Source organism: Chiroxiphia lanceolata, chromosome 8 (genome assembly GCF_009829145.1).
Source record: "Chiroxiphia lanceolata isolate bChiLan1 chromosome 8, bChiLan1.pri, whole genome shotgun sequence".
Lineage (NCBI taxonomy): Eukaryota > Metazoa > Chordata > Aves > Passeriformes > Pipridae > Chiroxiphia > Chiroxiphia lanceolata.
Genome location: NC_045644.1, coordinates 30,095,220 through 30,115,428, shown reverse-complemented (window position 1 = coordinate 30,115,428; position 20,209 = coordinate 30,095,220). Strand labels below are relative to the sequence as shown.

General features: G+C 37.4%; 1 protein-coding gene across 3 annotated transcripts in view; it reads right to left on the bottom strand.

Moving 5' to 3' along the window:
• BICC1 (BicC family RNA binding protein 1) overlaps positions 1-20,209 on the bottom strand; it is a 102,059-nt gene that overhangs the window by 13,090 nt on the left and 68,760 nt on the right. For all 3 annotated transcript variants that reach the window (XM_032695214.1, XM_032695213.1, XM_032695215.1), the window contains 12 exons: positions 14,092-14,171; positions 12,769-12,927; positions 11,767-11,820; positions 10,583-10,777; positions 9,518-9,769; positions 6,617-6,748; positions 5,294-5,480; positions 3,730-3,888; positions 3,141-3,337; positions 2,712-2,853; positions 1,851-2,007; positions 226-391 (listed from right to left, as the gene is read on the bottom strand). In XM_032695214.1, the coding sequence (XP_032551105.1) occupies positions 226-391; positions 1,851-2,007; positions 2,712-2,853; positions 3,141-3,337; positions 3,730-3,888; positions 5,294-5,480; positions 6,617-6,748; positions 9,518-9,769; positions 10,583-10,777; positions 11,767-11,820; positions 12,769-12,927; positions 14,092-14,171 (1,880 nt within the window). The remainder of the gene's footprint in view (positions 1-225; positions 392-1,850; positions 2,008-2,711; positions 2,854-3,140; positions 3,338-3,729; positions 3,889-5,293; positions 5,481-6,616; positions 6,749-9,517; positions 9,770-10,582; positions 10,778-11,766; positions 11,821-12,768; positions 12,928-14,091; positions 14,172-20,209) is intronic.

Genomic DNA, 20,209 nt, shown 5'->3' with positions numbered 1-20,209 from the left:
CTAAATTTTTCTTATTCAACAGAAACATAAAAGAGCTTTTCTGTTTCCAAGAATGTTCGTTGACAACCCACTCTTTGCTCAAAGAGTTAACGACTTGGCTGTGAATGCTTTTACTGAAATGCTAATGACAATTCAGTCTCCAGTCACCTGTGCATTCCGTGGTAACTTCACTCAGCAATTATCAAGGTTTTAAGCTGGAATTGGCTGTGCTCAGGGAGAACGTACCTGCATATTGACATAGGAGGGCTGCGGGGCCAGACGTGCTCGCTCGGAGTTCTGCTGGGCGGCCGCTGCTCGCTCTGCTGCCCGTTCACTGCCGGGAGCCTTCTTATCAGCCACGGGGCCCTCGGAGGCACTTAACTCTGCGTCTGAGAGCAGCCTCTCTGCAGTGCTGCGGGGGCAAAGGCACTGTTAACTCATTGATCTTTTTACAAGCAGTGAACACGCAATGCAGTTTTGGTAATTGAGCTTTACCCTGAGAAGTCTGGCAGTAAAATTCAAGTCACGTCAGTATACAAACATCTTTTAGCGATATTTCCAAAAGTTTCAGCTCTCCCGTACCTGTTTGTTGGTGAAAGAAAGCACGTATTGCTCCTTCCTATATTACCAACTAAGAGGAAGAATGTAGAGTCCATTCTGAGCTGTCTGGTATCTGGAATTATTGAATGCCTTGCTCAGGCCAGCAGTTCTAGAGGCAGTTCTAACAGATAGATCCTATCTGTGTTACCTATTAGATCCTAACAGGTAGCTGTAGGGTAGTTCTAACAAATAGATCCTATCTGTATTACCTGTTAGATCCTAACGGGTAGTTGTAGGATAGAGATTGCATAACAAGGGACTAAGAAAATTAACGTAAGTCCTACTTGCTTTTAAAGTTTCAATACCTGCAGTCCTACATGCCTTCAAGAATTGCAGTCCTACATGCCTACTTTACCTCCTAATGAAATCTATTTTTTTTTCTTAAAAAAATCAGCCACATTTCAGGCTACTCTAGAACAGTGATGTCTTACTTCAAAGGAAAGTGATCATGTTGTAGAAGCTATAAACTACTACCCCGAAAATATGCCCTAGGGGGACTGTGAGCACTGTGTCCTCAACAAAAAGAACAAGGCATACAAACAACTGACTGACATACAAACAAGTGAATCTGGTTAGCAGGAATTCTTGGATTTCTAAACTAAGAGAGTTAATGAAATACATATCATAGCTTTAACAGTGCAAATAAATAAAGCAAAAGAAAATATGCGTCTCAAAAGAGTGGTGATAAACAGTTCCCAAAAGAAATAGTGAAAACACAAGTACATCAGACAAAAACATTGCACGAAGAACAAAACCTCCGTTGCCAAGAAGTATTATGACTCAAAAGAGCCTTTCCCACTGCTGTCTCATTAAAAAAAAAAAACCAAACCAACCCAACCAAACACTGAAACAAGTGTTTGAGAATGTGCTCTTATGCTTTTCTAAGAAGCAAACAGCCTCAGGTACACACAAAAGAAAAAAGCTGTCAGTTAGGAGCTATTCTCAAAGCACTCAATAAAAAAGGAAAGTGTAAAATATATCCTTTAGAAACAGGTAATGCAAGTTCCTCTGACAAAAATCCTTATTCTTTTGTGAGAGAAGAAAGACATTTATTTTTTTTAAACGAAAAATACTTACAATGTACAAAAAGTTTGCAGTTATCAGACAAACTGGGGGCTATAATAACATCTAATGTGATTAAAAATCAAGGCCAAATCAAATTAGTTCTTTGAGTATCTTATGAGTGAACCACTCCTTCCATGTACAAAAACACATGAAGTAATTTTGTATTGCGAAAGTCCCATTAATCTGTATTTATACACTCAACTTACTGTAAGTGAGAGTTTTTGGTGCCTTGCAGTAACTCAACCGTTTGCCTCTTGGCACAGGCCTGCTTGGAAGAGCTCATCATCTGCTTCAGATCACTGGTATTTGCTGAATGGGAAGGACTTCTTGGCATGCCCACTTCTACAAAAGCATCATTGCAACCTACAAGACCAATAAAAAGAATAGTTGAACGACAACCACCCTTTTATGCTCTAGTGAACTTACTGAAGGAATGACAACTATGGGACAAAATCTGCTCTTCCTCCTCACAGAACTGTTCTGGTCTTCTTGGTTAAGGTTAAGAAGTCAGGTAAGTTCAAATGCACAGTAAGGTGTTAGCATTCACATATATAGTAGGCACACTAAGCATTCTCTTTTTTAAGATACTTATTTTAATTAAAATTGATTAGTATTAAATGTGAAGACTGACAATTAGAAGTCACTAAGCATTCTGAACAAATCTGTGTGTTCTACACAATTTTCTGCAATAACGTTCTCAAAGGCATTAATTATTTCCCTTTCTTAAAAAGCAAAAATAAAACATTTGAAACCAGGAGAGATTGTTTTAAGCAAGGCAGTTAAGTTGCTGCAAAAAATACCAAAATCCTCATGGGTTATTTCCCTCTGTTCTTAGGGAATGTGTGAAATGTTACAACTGCGTTAGGTTATTTAAGGTGTATCAACAGCACATCTCACTACTTCTATTTACTTTCTTTGACAATGAATCTGGGAGAATCCAGGATTGTTTTCCTGTAACGTGGTTGCAAAACCAACACACAGGGAATACCTTTATGCTTTTGTTTCACGAACTGCACACAGACTGCACAAACACTGCCAGACAAAGGAACGCAATGTCAAAATCTTACCTTCTTCACTGTTTGACTTGGCAGCTCCTTGTTCTGAGGCACCATGAGTACTTGTTTGTCTCACCGGATCACTGTGGTTTGCGCTCAACACATTTTCCCCCAGCGAGGTGGCAGACAGTGCAGCATACTTGATATTTGAGGCCTGAAACGATTGTCAGAAATCCCTAAAGTGACTTCTATGCTCAAGGAAATACTGAAGCAATTTCCCTTTTCTATCTGTGCAGGAGAAAAAGAAACTCATCCCCGGTGCAGGAGAACAATATGTTTGAATGTTCTATTTTTCAGTCTTTTCAGTCACATTTGAAAACTGCTGTTATATTTATAAACTTAAAAGCTTTAAGAACTACTAACACAGATAGTTTTCTCTTTCAGCTTTCCTTAGCAGAGGTCTATTACAAAGAGATCTGGTTCTCCAGAGACATCACCTACCTTTACATGACCATTTAAAGAAGGTGAGCCTTTTTTACTCTCTGATTGCATGCCGTTAACGCGGACTTCGACAGGAGTCAAGCCTGGTGGTGGAGATGGAGTGTTTTGACTGTAATTAGGCACTCCAGACAACAGAATACTAGTTAAGGTTGCTTGGGCAGTAGATGGTATCATTAGGTGTGGAATAGCAGAAAAACCTGGAACAAAATTTGGTTATGTTCTAATTAAGTTTTTCATTTAATTTTCTCAGGCATTATACTACTTTATACAAATCTTTTTGTAGCTGTGATATATTACCAAAAGGTTTCCATTAGAATTACATGCCAAAAAAATAATGCTTTATCTAGCCATTACTGGATAGGTTAACTTAGTTGTTTTTTATAAAACAGATGAAAACATCGTGTGGGACTTCACGCTGTAAGTTTATATTAAGTTATAACTTTAATTTTGCATATTTATTCATCCATCTGTGTTAAGACAAATGCAGGAATTAAGGTTCCAAAGAAGGAATTATTCTGGACTCATCAATTGTCACTCTGATGACTTAATGTTGCACAGATAATGTAATTCACATTAAACTTGCACCAACCTGTGGTGTTTGTGTTAGCAAGAGATGTTGCCCATAACGTGGGACTAGGAGTGCCTGAACTTGGACTCTGCAAGGGGCTCACAGAGCTGTTAAGGGCATTCAAAAGAGAGTTTGGAGCAGTTGAGGTGTTGACTGACAGGGCTGTTGGACCTAAAAGGCCTGCAAAAAATTATGCAAGTGAATATTTAGATAAGACCTACAGAAAATGATTTTTCACAGAAGTACCAATTGAAAACAAACAAACAAACCCCCACTAAATTGCACTAGCACATGTTTAACAAACAAATTTTAACATTAACCCTGCTGTTCATTAACCCTGCATATACTAAGAATGCCTGTTCTTGAACTCAGAATCATATATCCAAGATGAATTGCAGCATCTTTTATGTCCTTTTACTGGACCCTAACTATTGTCCTAACAGTCTGCACCAGCTGCTTCTCAGCCCCACCATCCCTTTGTATCCTCTCTCTTGCTTCTGATGGTTTGTTTCAAAGCAGCATCACACAGAGACAAGAAAGCAACTGTACTACACCACCTTACTTTCATTTCAGACAATAACCCTTTCCTCAGAAGCTCCTATGAATGAATCACCACGTCTACACTAAGGACTATTCAATTCCTTTTTGCATCTTCAATGCTGACTGCAAACCACCCAAATGCATTGCTTACTGCCAAAGCATTCCCTCAAACCAGCTCTTCACGTTAGAAGATTTATAAATTCAGCACTATACACTAAAAAGGTAAAAACCCCAACCCCCCAAAGTGCAGGCATGACAGGAACAGTCACAAAAGCAGCATTAAAACCCACTGTCAAAGGGCACAAACACTTGCCCCTGTGTGACCCCAGGGCAGCCTGTGACATGGAACCACACAGCACTCCTGGGTGGCAGGTCACAAGGGAGCACTGTGGTGACACGAGAACTCAGTTTCATGAACCAGTGTCAAGGTTTGTCACAAAATTCTTCTGGGACTGCTTGGCTTTCTGATACAAAGCTTGAAAATAAAACAGTAATTCCAGCCTGGACTATGATCTGCTTCTATAAAATTACATTAAGACAGGAAGCTTACACTTTTCTGTCCTGAATTACATACCAATAAGCAAGGTCTAAACTAGAAGCTCGTGTGTCCCTCCATTACAGTGAAATACAGCCAGAACTGAAGTGTGCTGTTAGCTGTGGTAAATTCCATGTACTGCTGACAGGCTTCAGCACCTACACAAATTCAGGCCAGCTTGAGACATCACATTGCCAAAGACATGGTAAAAGCCACATCCTACCTCACCTGTATTTCCCTCCCTTTCACTTTCAGTTGAATCGTTTGAGTACTTCAGAGATTTTTTTTCCTGCAGGGATGAGTCACACACCTGATTACGAAAGCCTTGGAGGAAGTTTTATAACAACAATTCCTTGAAAGGTCAGATGCTGTTGGAATTCTCTAATGCCTTAACATGACTTCTTATGCAAAACATACATCTGGTCCCTTTTTCTAGTACAAATGAATTAAGTTTCAAACAAATATATATCTATTAAAAACATAAAAATATAAATATAAAAATATGCATACCGAGCCCAGTGAGTCCAAGTCCTGCTGAGGACAAAATATCCAAACCAGGACAAGACAGACCAACAGGGCACGAGACAGTAGAGGGATTTGATGCTATGGTGACTCCACTGCTTTCAAGTCCCAAGAGACATTTCCGTGCCTCGTACATATTTAAGGCATTTCGTTCAACGCTTTTTACAATCACAGACTGTAGGGGAGGAAAACAACAACGAAAAACAACAGAAAAGGAAAATAAGTGAGTAATGCAACTTCATAAGGTGGATCTGCAACACAGATAACTCTTCTTAATACTTCTCCATGGCCATCAATAACAGCCCTGTGAGACAGCATGAGTTAACATCCATTACCAGCTACTCAAATACAGTGGCCTTGACAGTGAGTTTAGGGATTTTATGTGCACTTGCAATGAGAATGATGGAAGACCTCCCTGTCTAAGAAAATTAATTATTACTGTACCTCGGTGTTATTTAGCACACCAAATGTTAAGTGCCCCAAGATCTAGACAAGTGAATCAATAATTAAAATCTTATCTTCTCTTTTACCTGAGGGCTATACCTTGAAGTGGACAAGAAAAGTTGTTCATATTAAATTCAGCTATTCAGTTCTTAGCTGTCTGAGGATAAAGTAATAAATACCTGGAAAATTATATTGCAAAAAACCATTGTTTCTTGTACATGCTCTACAGGGTGTTTCTTTGTATTGATTTTATATATCCCTACACAGGGAAGCTTACCTACTGATACAGTGGAACGATCACTTAATATTTCAAGGTTTTGCCTGCTATGGCATTATGTACAACCACACAGACAACTGCAGAGTCCTTTACCCACACACTGGAATATTTTACAATGAACATCTCTCTTTTAGAAGTATTTTGTATTTCTGCTTTTCGTGACTCTTTCCAATATCTTGCATGTAACGGCAACTTTCCTTCTAGTCACAATATTTTTTTATTTTTGTTTAATTCTGATTGCTAAAGAACTCTGTGACTGTGTGGGGGAGTTGCAATTTTAGACGAATTTCTTTAAAAAACAGTCAAGAGAAGTTCTAGTCAGATACAATTTGTCTCCTCGTAATTAATTTCCTTTATCAGTATATTCCATGCAAAATCTAACTTCTGTATTATCAAACATTTTATGAAAGTCAAATTGCCATAAAGCAGAGCTGCTGGATCATTTAAACTGGTATTTTAAGCACAAAATATATATGCCTTTTACAAGTTCATGATCCATTAAGTTAGAGAGGAAGAGCACACATGTCAACTCATCAGCTCTATAAAGTTTCCACGACAGCCTAAAAGGCATATATTAGCTTTGCACAAACCTTGCTTGGTTGCTTTGGCTTAGGCTTAATGCTTATGAAGACGTCTAACTGCTCCATTAGCTGTGTTATAAACTGGGGTTCTACTTCGATTTCTTCCTTCATATCGAACATGAGCACAAGAGGAAGGCAACCCTGCAAAGAAAGGCACAAAAAATTCCCAACACTTATAACTGACCCTTTTCCCATGAAAATGTTAGCAATAAACTGAAATATAGACATTATAACATTTACACATCATGATACCAGAAGTTCAGGGGAAAAAAAGGCAAGTATGAAATTTTAAGGAGAGCCGTTTCCTTGTACGCAAGAACACAGGTGTATTTTTCTGCCCTGGGAGTCTGAACGGTTTGTTAGTTTAAGGGTGAAATGATTTGTTAAATATTTGGCATTCCAATCAGCACATATGCACCCTGATTAGTTATTTATACAGACTTAGAGGTGTCCGGGGAATTCAAATTCAGAAACCACTACTACTTATTAAATGAGAAAAAAGTCTTCTCAGGAGTTGATAGGAAGCCTCACACTGAAATATCTCATGTTAAAATATGTTCGAGGTCAGGAAACACAATTCTAAAAAGTTTCTCAGTAAATCACCGTTGCCTAAGTCTTAACTTTTACCTTTCTCTTCCCCTGTCTCAGATCAGCTGGATAAGTATTTTCCAGTGATGTGGATGACATCTGTAACACACTTGTAGTACTAAAACCTTATGGAGTTAAAAAAAAAAAATCCCTAAAAATGGCTCAGACTAATGAAACAACAAAAACCTGAATTGTCACAGGATATCTAGAAATTATCAGATTGCTACTTCTCATAAAATCACAAAAATAGAGGGTAAAAAGTCAGTAAAAAACAAATCCTACTTCTGGTGAATTTAGGTTCACAATAAATAATATCACATGTGTCAGGGAAAAATCCACAGTAAGATACAGTGAAGGAAATGGTCTTAATTAATCATTTTCCTGCTTTGGCTTCCGAATGAAAATCAAATTGATGTATTTAGGCTGCAGATCACATGTTCAATATAATTTAATATTAAATAGCATTTCTCGACAGTACCACCTATAGCTGCACAGTACTACCAAAACCTCAATTAAAGCAATTTTAACTTCAGGAAAATTAAAGCAAGGCATCCTAAATATTTTGACCACAGGAAAACTGACAAGCACAGCTTAACACCACAATATGAACTTGTCTGAAAAGAATAATTATAGATATAGTCTATCTAAAAACACTAAAGTCAATAATCAAGGATTTAACAGTAACAGAACTGCTGGGAGTATTTCATACTTGGATTTTCAAAATATTATTGTAAAAAAAATTGCAGAAAATAATACCAGAAGATCTCGCCAAAAGCCTGCTGAATGAAAATGCAACTCAAGGCTAACAAGAAAAACAAAAATCCCAAAACTTACAAGTTGGAAAGTCAGGTTTTATAAGCATATTAAAAGGCTCTTTTTTCCCCCTACCACTTGATTATTGTATGTTTAGAGCATATGCATGAAGATGATGGGAAGAAAAGAAACAAATGTTCTTTGACAGGAACTGGATTAAAAAAGACTAAGTTGTCAATGTTGTCTGTATTTAAATAAGGTATAGTCCTCATTATTATACAAAAAACTAACAAAAAGCAAGTCTCAATATTTTTTTGATGACAATCAAAATACAGCTGAAACCAAAGCCTTTGGGATGAGAGGAAGAAAGAGAACAAGAACGTTTTAAACACGACTTGTTTTATCTACAAAACTGGAAACAGTTTCAGGACATGTGAGGTCTGTGAGTTCAAAGGGAGACCAAGTTTCCTGGTCTGTACAGTTCTTAAAGGGTGATGCAGTGGATGTGATGAGGGATATTAAGTAGCACTGATGTGTTAGGAAGGAAATAAAACTTCAGTATTAAAAAAAAAAATAAGCCCTCACATAATTCCAAGTTTCTAGAGAAAATATGTACTTTGATATTCATGTGAGTTTGGTTGCATTTCCTTCTACTTCATGAACCATCAGAAAAGCACTACTTAAACCTCACCAAAGAAACACATAGAATAAGGCTATCTCTTGGCATTTACAGACAATAATATTCTAGAACACAATAATCTGAATATAACTGTATAAACAGAAAGGCAACATATTTTTATTTTCTAACATGGAGCAAGGCACAGTGCATTGTAACACACATGGGGACTCCTGGAATTAAAAGGTATCATGGTTCAATCTCTTACCAGCTTTGCATTGGATTTGAGTCCAATCCTCCAATGTTTTGTCCATAAATATTCACACATACAAAAAAGGTGTACATAAATTAGCACTAAAACAATGCCTAAAGGCTCCTGTTAAGTTTTAAGACCAATATAACAAAAATCTCTACAAAGAGCTATTTTTATAAAAGGCCTCATAGAACTGTGGCTATGATACTATAAAAAAAAAAAGTAAGACTGCAGAATGAGTACTTATTTCCTATGGTTTCCCAATTGCATTGAAAACTTGCCTACGTGGGAACTAAGAAATTCCTGACATTTCCTCTCGAAAGAAACCTACTTACCTGACAAACACAGAATAGGCAGGTTGGCAAAACAAAACACAACCCATCATCCAACGCCAACAGAACACTCCAAAAATCTGCCTCTACTCAGAAGGATATCGTTATCATAAATTTAAATTGCTTATGATGCATTTATATTACCAAGGTCATTTTTCAAATCATGTTACCAGAGATTACAAATATTTTAGATAACTGCAAACACTGACAAAAATAGACCACTCAACTGAATCAGCTTTTTGCAGTGTGAGTAGCAATCCTCCCTCTCTAAGGCTAAGTTACAACTTGAGCCATAAACATGTGCCAAATGAGCATATTTTCTATAATCTGGTAGCTTTTTTGTGCAAGTCTCGCTGAAAAGTATTTACCATGAGATATTGCCTGGCAAGACAGACAGCCTCAATTGTGCCCTGGAGGTAGACAGTGGATTTCTTCTGTGGGTTACTGGGGTCAGGGAAGTGGATCTGAGCACCAGTCCTCTGCATGATATGTTTGATGTTGCTGCCATTCCGACCCATCATAAAGAGATGATGCTGTGCTGCGATGTCCAGCTGTGTGCTCACAGGGATTGCAGAGGCCAGGCTCCCAGCTAGGTGTTCCAAGAGCATGGCTGTTCCTTCCTGGGGTGGGGGAAATGAAGGAAACTGGTGAAATAATGCTCACAGGCTCAGAGTGCTTTCTTACTTGTCATGCACTTGTCAGGCAAGGTAAAGAAAATACTGGTTGGTTTAAAACCATGATTGATTTGTTAAGGGTAATAAATGGACTAAACTCTACACACTAACTCCCATTTGATGACCAAATACAGCATTTCATTGCTTCTGAAAAAGGCAGTAAGACAGTGTCGCATGGTTTGGTCCCAACAGACCTTCTGTGGCCACACATGGCAATAAGAAAGTCGATAGAGATTTATTTGGGTAAGATTACATGCAAAATTTGTCTTTCAGTTTTGGCCTAAGATGTTCCTACTGGCTTGAGAGACACCCATCTGGGACCATATCAGTCTCTCATACTGCCAGTTCTGCACAAGAACACTATTTTATTAATATAAACAGGCTCATAGCAGTTCCTTTCCTTGACTGTCAAATTCACATCTCCCAGTGCTGGTTTCGCAAGATCAGTTTTATTGACTGTTCGGGCAACTTTCAAGGTTATATTACTTGAGTGTATGTTGAGAAGAGCTAAGCATGGAGAATTTAAGATGGGAGGTGTGTTTTCTGGTTTTTGTTTGGGGTTTCTTTAAATTAAAAGATGGGTAATATCAGTACATATTACAGCATTGCTGGAAACCTGAGCAGCGTGCAAGAGATGAAAACCATATTAAAAGTTTATTACAAACAACACTAAATCCTAAACTTAAAACTATTTTCTGTGCATTTTTAAACCAATACACTTCTTAGGTATCTACATTATGAACTAAGAAGACACATTACCTTCACAGCACTAGTGTTATTTTGTGACCCTCTGACAATGACTGTAGCACCATACATTCGAGAGCGTTGTTTAAAGGAAACTGAAATATTATACGTCTGACATATATGTTGAATTGTCGGAGAATTAGGATCTGGGATGGGTTGAAGAATTCCAGCAATAGGCAATTCAAACATGAGTACCAATGGAAGCAGCTCCTACAACAACATTGAAGACCAAATACTGAAAACCAAAATCATACTCATTAAAACTATAACAACTTTATTCCTCAATCATGTGTTGGTCAGTGATGATTAAACTGCCATAATATATCCCCTGCCCAGAGTTCATTGATAAAAATATATCATCAGTTGCAAAATGGCACCAATTTTTCCAGGGACACTAGAGTGGGGTTTTCTTGCATAGACCTTGTTGTTTTTTGTTTGTTTGGGTTTTTTAATTCAAAATAGCAGAAGCATTTGCAATTATGTAAAAACAAGAAAGCCAAGTAGATTCCCTTACTTATCCATGCAGATCTACAAACAGGTCAATATTTGTAAAACTTGCTAGGAAGTCTCCTTTCTGTCATGGATTAACTGGAAGTCTGAAGTCAGCTACAAAGCTAAGGAAACATCAGCTTCTTTCATGACTTTTAAGACCAAGGTTGTGTAAGAGTCAAATCTCACTAAACAACTGTGAGGGACTATTCATAATTTATTCAACTTATAATTATCCATGCCAAAATACACAAAACTAGAAGGAAAGGATAGAAAATTGCCATGAGTGGAGAATGGCACTGATTTCCACCAAATTATTTACAGAAATTACACATGAAAACGGTTAAAATTTAAGAGGCAGCAACTGCCTTTCCTAAGTCGTAGTTTGACATTGGATTCCCAAGCTTCTACAGGCCATCTGTGGTGGGTAAGTTAACATGTAATTTTCAACACAGCGTGGAATAATTTACATCTTGTTTATCCTGTAGACTTTGTGTTCAAGACCCACCTTGGGCTAGTTAAAAAATCTAGCCAGAAAGTGAATCACTTTTATAATACCCTTTGCATATTACTCACATGAATACTCACATTTGTTCCTACGTTTCTGCTGTCGTAAGACAGAGCCAGACAACCCTAGGGTCCTCAAATCTATACTTTTTTTCCCTTTCAGGTGTTTTTCAAGGGAACACTATTCTAAAATAGACTATTACCCGAATTCTAACTCTTGCAGACTCCACTCCAGCTGGCTGTCCGGCAATAGATACCTGGAAGTGCAAGAAGAGAGAAAACATTGCATCACATTTTCAACTGAGGCATTGGAAAAGTTATTCAGTTATCAGTATTCCCCTTACAAAAAGAAATCTAAAAATAAATAAAAAAAATAAATCACTTATGTCAAACCTGGTGACACCCTAAGTGTTCTCTAAACACTAGCTGAAAACTATAACCACGTTTTTTAAAAAATGATCTATGCATGTTATAGCATCTTACATTACATAGGTTTAAGCAACTAGGAAAAAAAATGGATACATCAAACAATACAGTGGTTTGGGTCAAGTAATGGAATTACTACTGTATGCATGTGCTCAGTGCTAATTTTCAACAACAGCAGGTTTTCTTGAATGTTTTGAAATGACTGTATTTTGCTCAGGATGCACAAGAGGGAATTTTAAGTACAGTGATGAGGGACTTGAAAGTAAACATTTCAGCAATATTTGCACTAGAAATGATATACAATTCAGGTTCAATGACTTATTCTAATGAAATTGAACTCTTACAATAGGACATTCACTTTTGGTAGCAAGCCACGAAATTTAGTCTTCAACCAAGTTACACCATAAGCAAAAAGCACCAAGAAATTAATCAATATGCTGAATAAGTCAGGTGTTGAATGGGAAAAAAAAAATTACAGATCTTTTCATACTGCTTCTCTACCATTCACACCAAGTTGTTGACTTCTGTAAGCACAAAGTAATTTCCGCTTAGAAAAATTAAAGTGATTCATGAGCCATCACAAATTGTTTCAATCTGTTTTTAAAGATTTGTTCACTTAGGAAGCCCTGTGCCTTCCACAGAGTGTAAATACCAAAAATCTATTTCCCTGAACAGGAACTCACCATCCCCAAAAACCCAAATTGACAAAAGAAGTTTAGAAATGTTTCATACTCTCAGGAATTACAATACAAATGAGCTCAGTATTAAACAATACTTACTTGGTTGCTTTTCTCTGCTTGGTTGTTCCTATTTGAGTCTGGAAAATGGATATGACATCCTGTTTCCTCCATCACCTTTTTAATATTATTGCCACCTTTACCTATCACATGAGAATGTTCTGTATGTGAAACATCCATCTTCAAGGTTACCCGATTGCTCTGGAAATCAAGCACCCACGATTAGACCTGTTCACAGGAGAACCTGAGTTTTTAAGAGCAATGTAACTTCAAGAATGAGATTCAAAATTGTATTTCCAAAGTACTTTTGCCATGCCTTAGCTTCTACTCAGGGACATTTTTAATGTGGATCATAGTCGGATGCTAAACTTGCCACATATTCTTCCCAGTGAGGAAATAACATGGAAATAAATACCCAAAAAATGCATCTTCAAAAAATGTCTAAGGATTTTAAAATGCACCCAAGTTTTTATCAACTGTGACTTAAATGTCCTTGTGCAGTCCATTCTAATTTCTCTTAATTCTGTGTCCTTTTAGTTGCAGTCACACACCCCTGTCTGATCTGACAGGATCACATGATGAAGACTTGGAAAATCAAAGCCATGGGACAAAGCAAGTGTTTTTCCCTCCTGTAACAAACAGATTTTCCTGGTATAGGAATTTTTGAAATACACAAACACTGCCTACAGCTGTTCTTAAAAGCTATATTATTAAAAGTCCATAATAATATTAATAGTTGTTCAAAAAATAGTGCTTGTCACTGGACTGTTCCTTTTGGTAATGTGTTCAGAGGATCAGAAAGTCACCATACAACTTCACAGGAGCCATACATACTGCCCCAAAAGACTTGCTACTGCAAGAAAATAAGATCTGATGAACATAAAGAGACCCTTGGCCAAGATCTAGATGTTTTAGATGTTCTGGTCCTAATGTTTCAGAGTGTAAGAACACAGTAACCATTAGAAATAAAACTGCATGAACACACCTAAAATTGAATTTCAAGCAGAAACAAAATTCTAGGTTCTCTGAAGTGGTTGCATAACCTACTGTTTGCAGTGAAGTTGTATTTCAGATTTTACAGTAAAAAACCTAATCCAGTGAACAAACTATGTATGCTTTTAGCCATATAGCTGGCAATATTATTTCTATATACTTCAGATATGGAAAAGCTGCTTTAAGCAAGTAGTTCCTTGCAGAATGTTTAAATATGTGGGTATACACCAATATCAACATCTGTAGGACATATATTGGAGACTTTGCTTCAAAGTGTCCATAAATACCTTCCCTTTTCAATGTGCCTGTTAAAGGGATCAATGTCACCACAAAATTAGGGGTTAAGGTGTCATTCTAAATAAGTTTTCTTACTTTTGTGTCCAAGACAGACATGATTTTCTCTTTTGCTTCTTTAACATTTTCCTTCTTTCCAGAAACTTTGATATGGGGATCTATAAAAGAAATAAAAACTTTTAAGAAAAATACAGTAAAATCTATCAAAAAATTTCCTCCCTGCCTAAATAAATCTGAACCCATTATTTACAGTTCGGTGATAAAACTGTACCACCAACCTTTGGGATTCAGCTAAAAAACAAGTGTCTTTTTCCATCCCTTCAGCCCCACAATTAGGATTACCAGATGAATTTATTAAACACGATAACCAAGTGAAAATTAATAGAAATCAAATGCCAAATGTACATCACAGTATTATAAACATTGTCTGCAGTGCAACTATATAGCTAAGCCATCGTGTCTTCTCAAACAAATAGCAACAGCTTTTTTGGCAGCCTTTCTCAAGCTTAACACAGATAATGTCTAAGGAAAGCCCCACCAAACTCAAACCCTCCCTCAGCATCACTTCATTATATTTAATTAGTCTCTAGAACTATCCTTTGCAGTTTTAACCTGGCACTAGAAGGTGCCTCCACCTGAAGTTTTCTGATTGCAGTTATCAAATCAAATTTAAATGACAATTTAATAAATCAAATCTCTGAAGTGTCAAGTACATAAATTAAGATTTGTTACTAAGCTATATTCCCAGAAGGAACTCCAGCTGATGGCAAGTTTTGGCCAGGGAGATCTAAAATATTGATTCTGTAACCCACTTGGTTTACATGGTGATTTTCAGACCACTGCCCTTAAACAGCAGGTTTTGGGCTGAGCTATCAGGAACAGTTCTGCATCCTGGAATATACCTGGTTGGAAAGTACAGACCTGACTTTGGAACTAAATCAAGTATCAATTACGCAAAAAAGTGTGAAAATTCCACATTAGCCAGTTTAGCAGCACCATCTGGTGTCCAGAAGCATAAAGTGCCACAATGTAAAATTACTGTCAAAACATGAAATGAAGGTTCATTTAAAAAAACCCCACAAACAAAAAAAATGCCCAACTACCACCCACGTTTCTAATTATTAGAAACAAGGACATAAAATTGCAGGTGATGCCTCTTTCCCCTGTTCTTGAGTCCTCTGCACTTCTGCAATCTAACAGGGGGTTTTCTCCTGAGATGCAATGGACTATTCTCAGAAAAAAAAATAATTCTCAACCCTCTTCTGACTCATGAATTAATCTAATGCATTATACAGGCAGATACGTGCATCTTAGGGAATATGAAAGTAAATATATACTCAATGGCAGGAGAAAACATAGCTGTAATACAACATATCTGCTCTTCCCATCATCTCAATAATTGAAATCACTTCCCTACTGAAGAAATGCCAAATAATACAACTCCAGATTGTAAACCTGTTCTATTGAATTGAAAGTTGAAACTGTTTAAGCTTTGCCTGGATACTCTTTACATTCCAACAATAAAAAAAAGCCTCTAGTCTTCACTGTTGGGAAGTTCTGAGCACATTCAGCTGAAGGAACACAGGATTCACTGCCAAGTTTCGTGAAAGTCAAGAAAAATGCAGCATTTTGAGTTCTGAGAAATATATTTTATTTTTAAAAATGGAAAAACTGTAGTCACAAAAACATGGTACGCACACAGAAACTACAGAAGCTTCAAAAATCTGCTGCTTCAGCCTTTTCAAACAGTGGAGCAAAGTAAAACAAAAACCCAACAAAACAGTCCTAAAGGCAAATTTTCTTTTCTTTTTTTTTTTTTTTTTAAGTTGACAGTAAGCCATGTGGTTCTAATGTGTTTAAGCTGTGAACGATATTTGAAGTGGATGTCGCAGTCAGAAATTCCCAGAAGCAGATCCTGGCACACTCTGTGTGCTCTTTAGATGCAACCAGGAAAAAGAGAAGACCAGACCATCACCCCCCCGGGAGCTGATTTTCACATACTTGCAACCATTATATTTTAATACACATTTGGTTATAAATATGAAAAATATCTGAAATCAAGCCTGGCATCCTATTAGTACCAAAGAACATTACAACCATTCCATAATACTATCTGTTTAGCCATGGGTGAAAACACATTTTAGAAGATCTATTTTTTATTTTCCACCTCAGTTGGACACCTCTCTTCTGTTGATACTGACAACTTCTATTTCTACACTTACTCTTTGTTCCTTTCAGATGAAAAAAAGCTCAATTTTTACTCACTTTAAAAACAAAACCAAAGAACCACCCACAAAGCAAAAAAGCATCCACTGATGCCAGTGACAATTCTAAAATATGCCACCAGATCTTTCAAAATTGGTCTTAAGTACCCTCTCCTTACATGACTTCTCAATGACACAGTGGTTGGTAATGGATATGAAGTAGTTCAGTTTTAAGTTAAAGAAATTCTTCCTTTGAGACTTGTTCATTCTTTCCTTCAGAGAAATACAATTTAGATACAACTTCATGATCAGATTTTGCCCGAGAAGAGTTACTTGCAACTAAAAGATTTTTCAAGCCTTTGAACTGGCTTTGAAGGAGTTGAAAGTACACTGAAAATATGTATGATCTGCAGGAAAACCCACAGGTACCCAAATAACACTAAATCAACAAACAGATCATTTCAGGAATGGATTAAAAATTTAGAGAGGCAATTAGATCATATAACCTGATTTTCTGAGTATTAAAGAAACTAAATTTCTTAATATACCTATGGAATCAATTAGCTTGTTTGCTTTGCAGTTGCTCTCAAAAATGCGGAAAACTTTAATGGTTTATCAGTTTCAGCCTCCTGGATTTGTGCCTGATCTCTGACATTTAGGTTCACTGGTTCCCATTCTACCCTTTCCCCCCACAGAAAACCAGAGAGTATCTGAAGATTGTTTCAGGATTTGTAAGTAGGAATGAAATGACTGTGTAAGGTCTTGGTGCATCAATACAAAGGAATAGTTAAAACAGTTGACTTTAGCTTTCTAAATGTTTTCTGAAGCTGTTGCCACCAGTAAGGAGCCAAATAGATTAAGAAGGATTCTAGACAATTTATTATTACTTGTCACCACAAACTTGAGGTGTTTAGTACTTCCATTTGACAAGTGACCTCTGTTTGCTACTGTATTTCCAGTAGGCAGGTCTGAACATAAAAAATATTTCCCTGCCACTTATTTCCCAGATACAACTGTTGATTCCATGGATTAAGTTGCATTTAATTTAGAAAAAAAATTGCTACCTCATCTTAGTACTAAGACAAAAATGTTTGTCGGATAAAGCTCTATGTTTAGTATTTGAAATACCTACAGGGTGTGACAGCAGCAATACACTGTCCAGGTCCCAAAAGCTATAAATGGCACTCTCAAAAGCCTGAAGAGGATTGTCAGGTGTAAAAGTATAACAAGCATGATGCTTGTCTAGTACTGACAGCACAGATAAGCATAAATTCACCCTCCAGTCAGTATCTACACTGATCCAAGTGGCCACAGCACCTGCACACAGCCCCAACTGGGATGAAAATACCCACTGAACAAGACCAACCAATTCCCACAGAACTGGTTCTTGCTGTGACTGGGGCCACAAGAATGCCACTTGTGTCCAGGTGACATTCTCCATCCCTGAGGAACACAGGGTTTGATACCTATTTTTACTGGGGGAAAAAAACCCAACACGCCCTTTTTTTTAAGCTTCTGAATAAACTGGAAGTATACTTTACATAAGCCTAGAGATAGAGAAAAAAAAAAAAATCGGTGCCTACCTGGAATAAAGACACAAGACGCTAAAGTTCGGCAAAATATTTGTAAACACAGAACTCTGGGCTCTAATGCTTTAAATACAAGTGTAGTATCAGACACTGGAAGAGATTTTGGCTCCTAAGAAACAACATTATTAGTGTCTTGCAAAGTCTTAAAAATTGTATAGTAATTTATCTTTTCAATTTCAAAGGGCAATATATTTTTCCTTAAAAAAGGAAAAGAAAACATTAACTTTAAGAAATTCCTCCCCCCCTTCTCCAGAATAGAGAAATATTTACATAGAATAGAAAGATGAAGTTACACAACAGAAAACGATGGAAATTCTTCTCAACAGCCTTCATTTTCCCAGACTCCTGCCTTCAAGTGGTCTTTTATTGCTCCTATCCTCAAATTCCTCACTCCACACTTTGGCAGGGTTTCCCCTCCTCAGTCTCTTTGTCCAAGGCTATACCAGCAAGCCTCCAGCTTTCTTGCTACTATTGTGTGCAAAGCTCCAGTAAACAAAATAAAACCCCTCCAAGCAAAAACATGTTTGTACCAGTGCAAATGCATCTACACTAACTTTTGCCAGGCGAGAAGGATTTCAAATAATTAAGCCATTTAACTGTGTAGGTCCCTCCTGCAATTCAGACATTACATTTAATGTCTGGGCGAGCTCTTCAGACCACAGCTATGCATCCAGCTTGTTTACAGGATGAACAGCCTTTACTTAAGTAACACAAATACCACCACTCTAAAAATAACCAGACAACTGGGCAACACCAGGGCAGATGACAGTCATTCTTAATAAGTGGCTGATTAGGATCTGAATAGCCCAAGAGTATTACTGAACTTGAGCCATTCAAACAAAAACAGAGTCCCAGCATTTTTAACAGACGAGTTAGGAAAATATCTACCCCCCAAATTACCAGCCAAAACACATTAAGGTATATGAGAAGTTAAAATAAAAAGAGAAAGCCGAGTGAACGCATGGAAGATGGTAGTTTCTCATCTGAAAGGGCAAGTACATTAATCACCCTACAACAAGAAGATGAAACATAGGCCTAAAAAACAAGTGAATTAAGCAAAAAAGTCAATGTCAAGTAAGGTTTCCTGTTAATATGGGGGAAAAGGGTAATTGAATTGAAACAATTTATTTAAAGCTTTTAAATAAATTAGGAAATATTGTGTGTACAAGTTGCAGAAGTAGATATTCACTGACCCAACTAGATGGATTGGTAATAGCCAAGACAGACTTGATACAGGCTCAAACTATTGCCATGGAGAAGAAACACTAAGGCTAAAAGCATTCAGCAAATGCTCACAAGTACGTGCAAAGTAACTTGATAGAATAATAAAGTAAATTCATCACTTGGGCACTTGTTGCTGTTGGCTTATCAGTTTAAAAGAACTCTCACCCTCTCTCCAATGCCCCTCAGTGCACTTATTTAATCTCCTAGGATCTAAACCACAGAAGAAAAAAGGTACTCATGTATTAAGGCAGAACACAATGAACCATTTCCTACTGCAGGCTCCTGATATCACTCAACAACATGGTTTTGTTTTTTTCATTTGGGATTGTCTTTTTTTTTTTTAGTTGAAATTACACTTTAGCATCATCATGTCTGAAGGAGATTTCAACTGGCTAACTTGGGCACAATCTAAAGCCGACCCAAAGCATCATGAAACTCAACACGGGCTGCAAGCAATTAATAGTGTCTTCAGAGTAGACATATCCTGAGGCTCTGGGCATTCTAGGGGATCTGTTTGTTGTGGACAAACAACTGATTATGAAATGTCCCTGGGAAGAGCCGCTGCCTATATGTGCACACACACTAGAAAGACTCTTTGTCTTCTCAGAACTTTTGGACTCTTAACTTTCCCACTTACTGGCATCTAACTCCAAACCACCTTTAAAAGAATTTCTGCTCAACTCAGAACACGCGAAGGAGGCTGAGAAAAAGTAAATACTTGTTGCACTGCTCCTGCCACAGCTCCAGGGAAAGCAGTTTACACACAACCCCTTTAGTCCTTTTAGTCCTTTACACACAACCCCTTTAGTTTGGTTGCTGTTCTTCAATCACCCGAGGAGCATTAACTATGAGAGCATTGCTTTTCAACCTTGCCCTGTAACAACTGTATGATGCGAAGCCTACAATCCCTCCCTCCCTCCTCTCCACCATTTATAGTACTACACTGAAAACACACATTTACATACACAGGCAGACATACACAGATACTCACAATGCTGAGACTGAGTAAAGACACTGACCTTACCCACACAGAAACACGAAGAAATGCTGTGCAGCCTCTGGCAGAGCAAAGAAAAGAATCTTGTTTCTCAAAGATTTCAGTGCAGCTCAAAAGAAAACTTCAAAATCTGCAGCGGGCTACTTCACATAAAATGGCTCCTTAAAGTGAAATATGTTTAA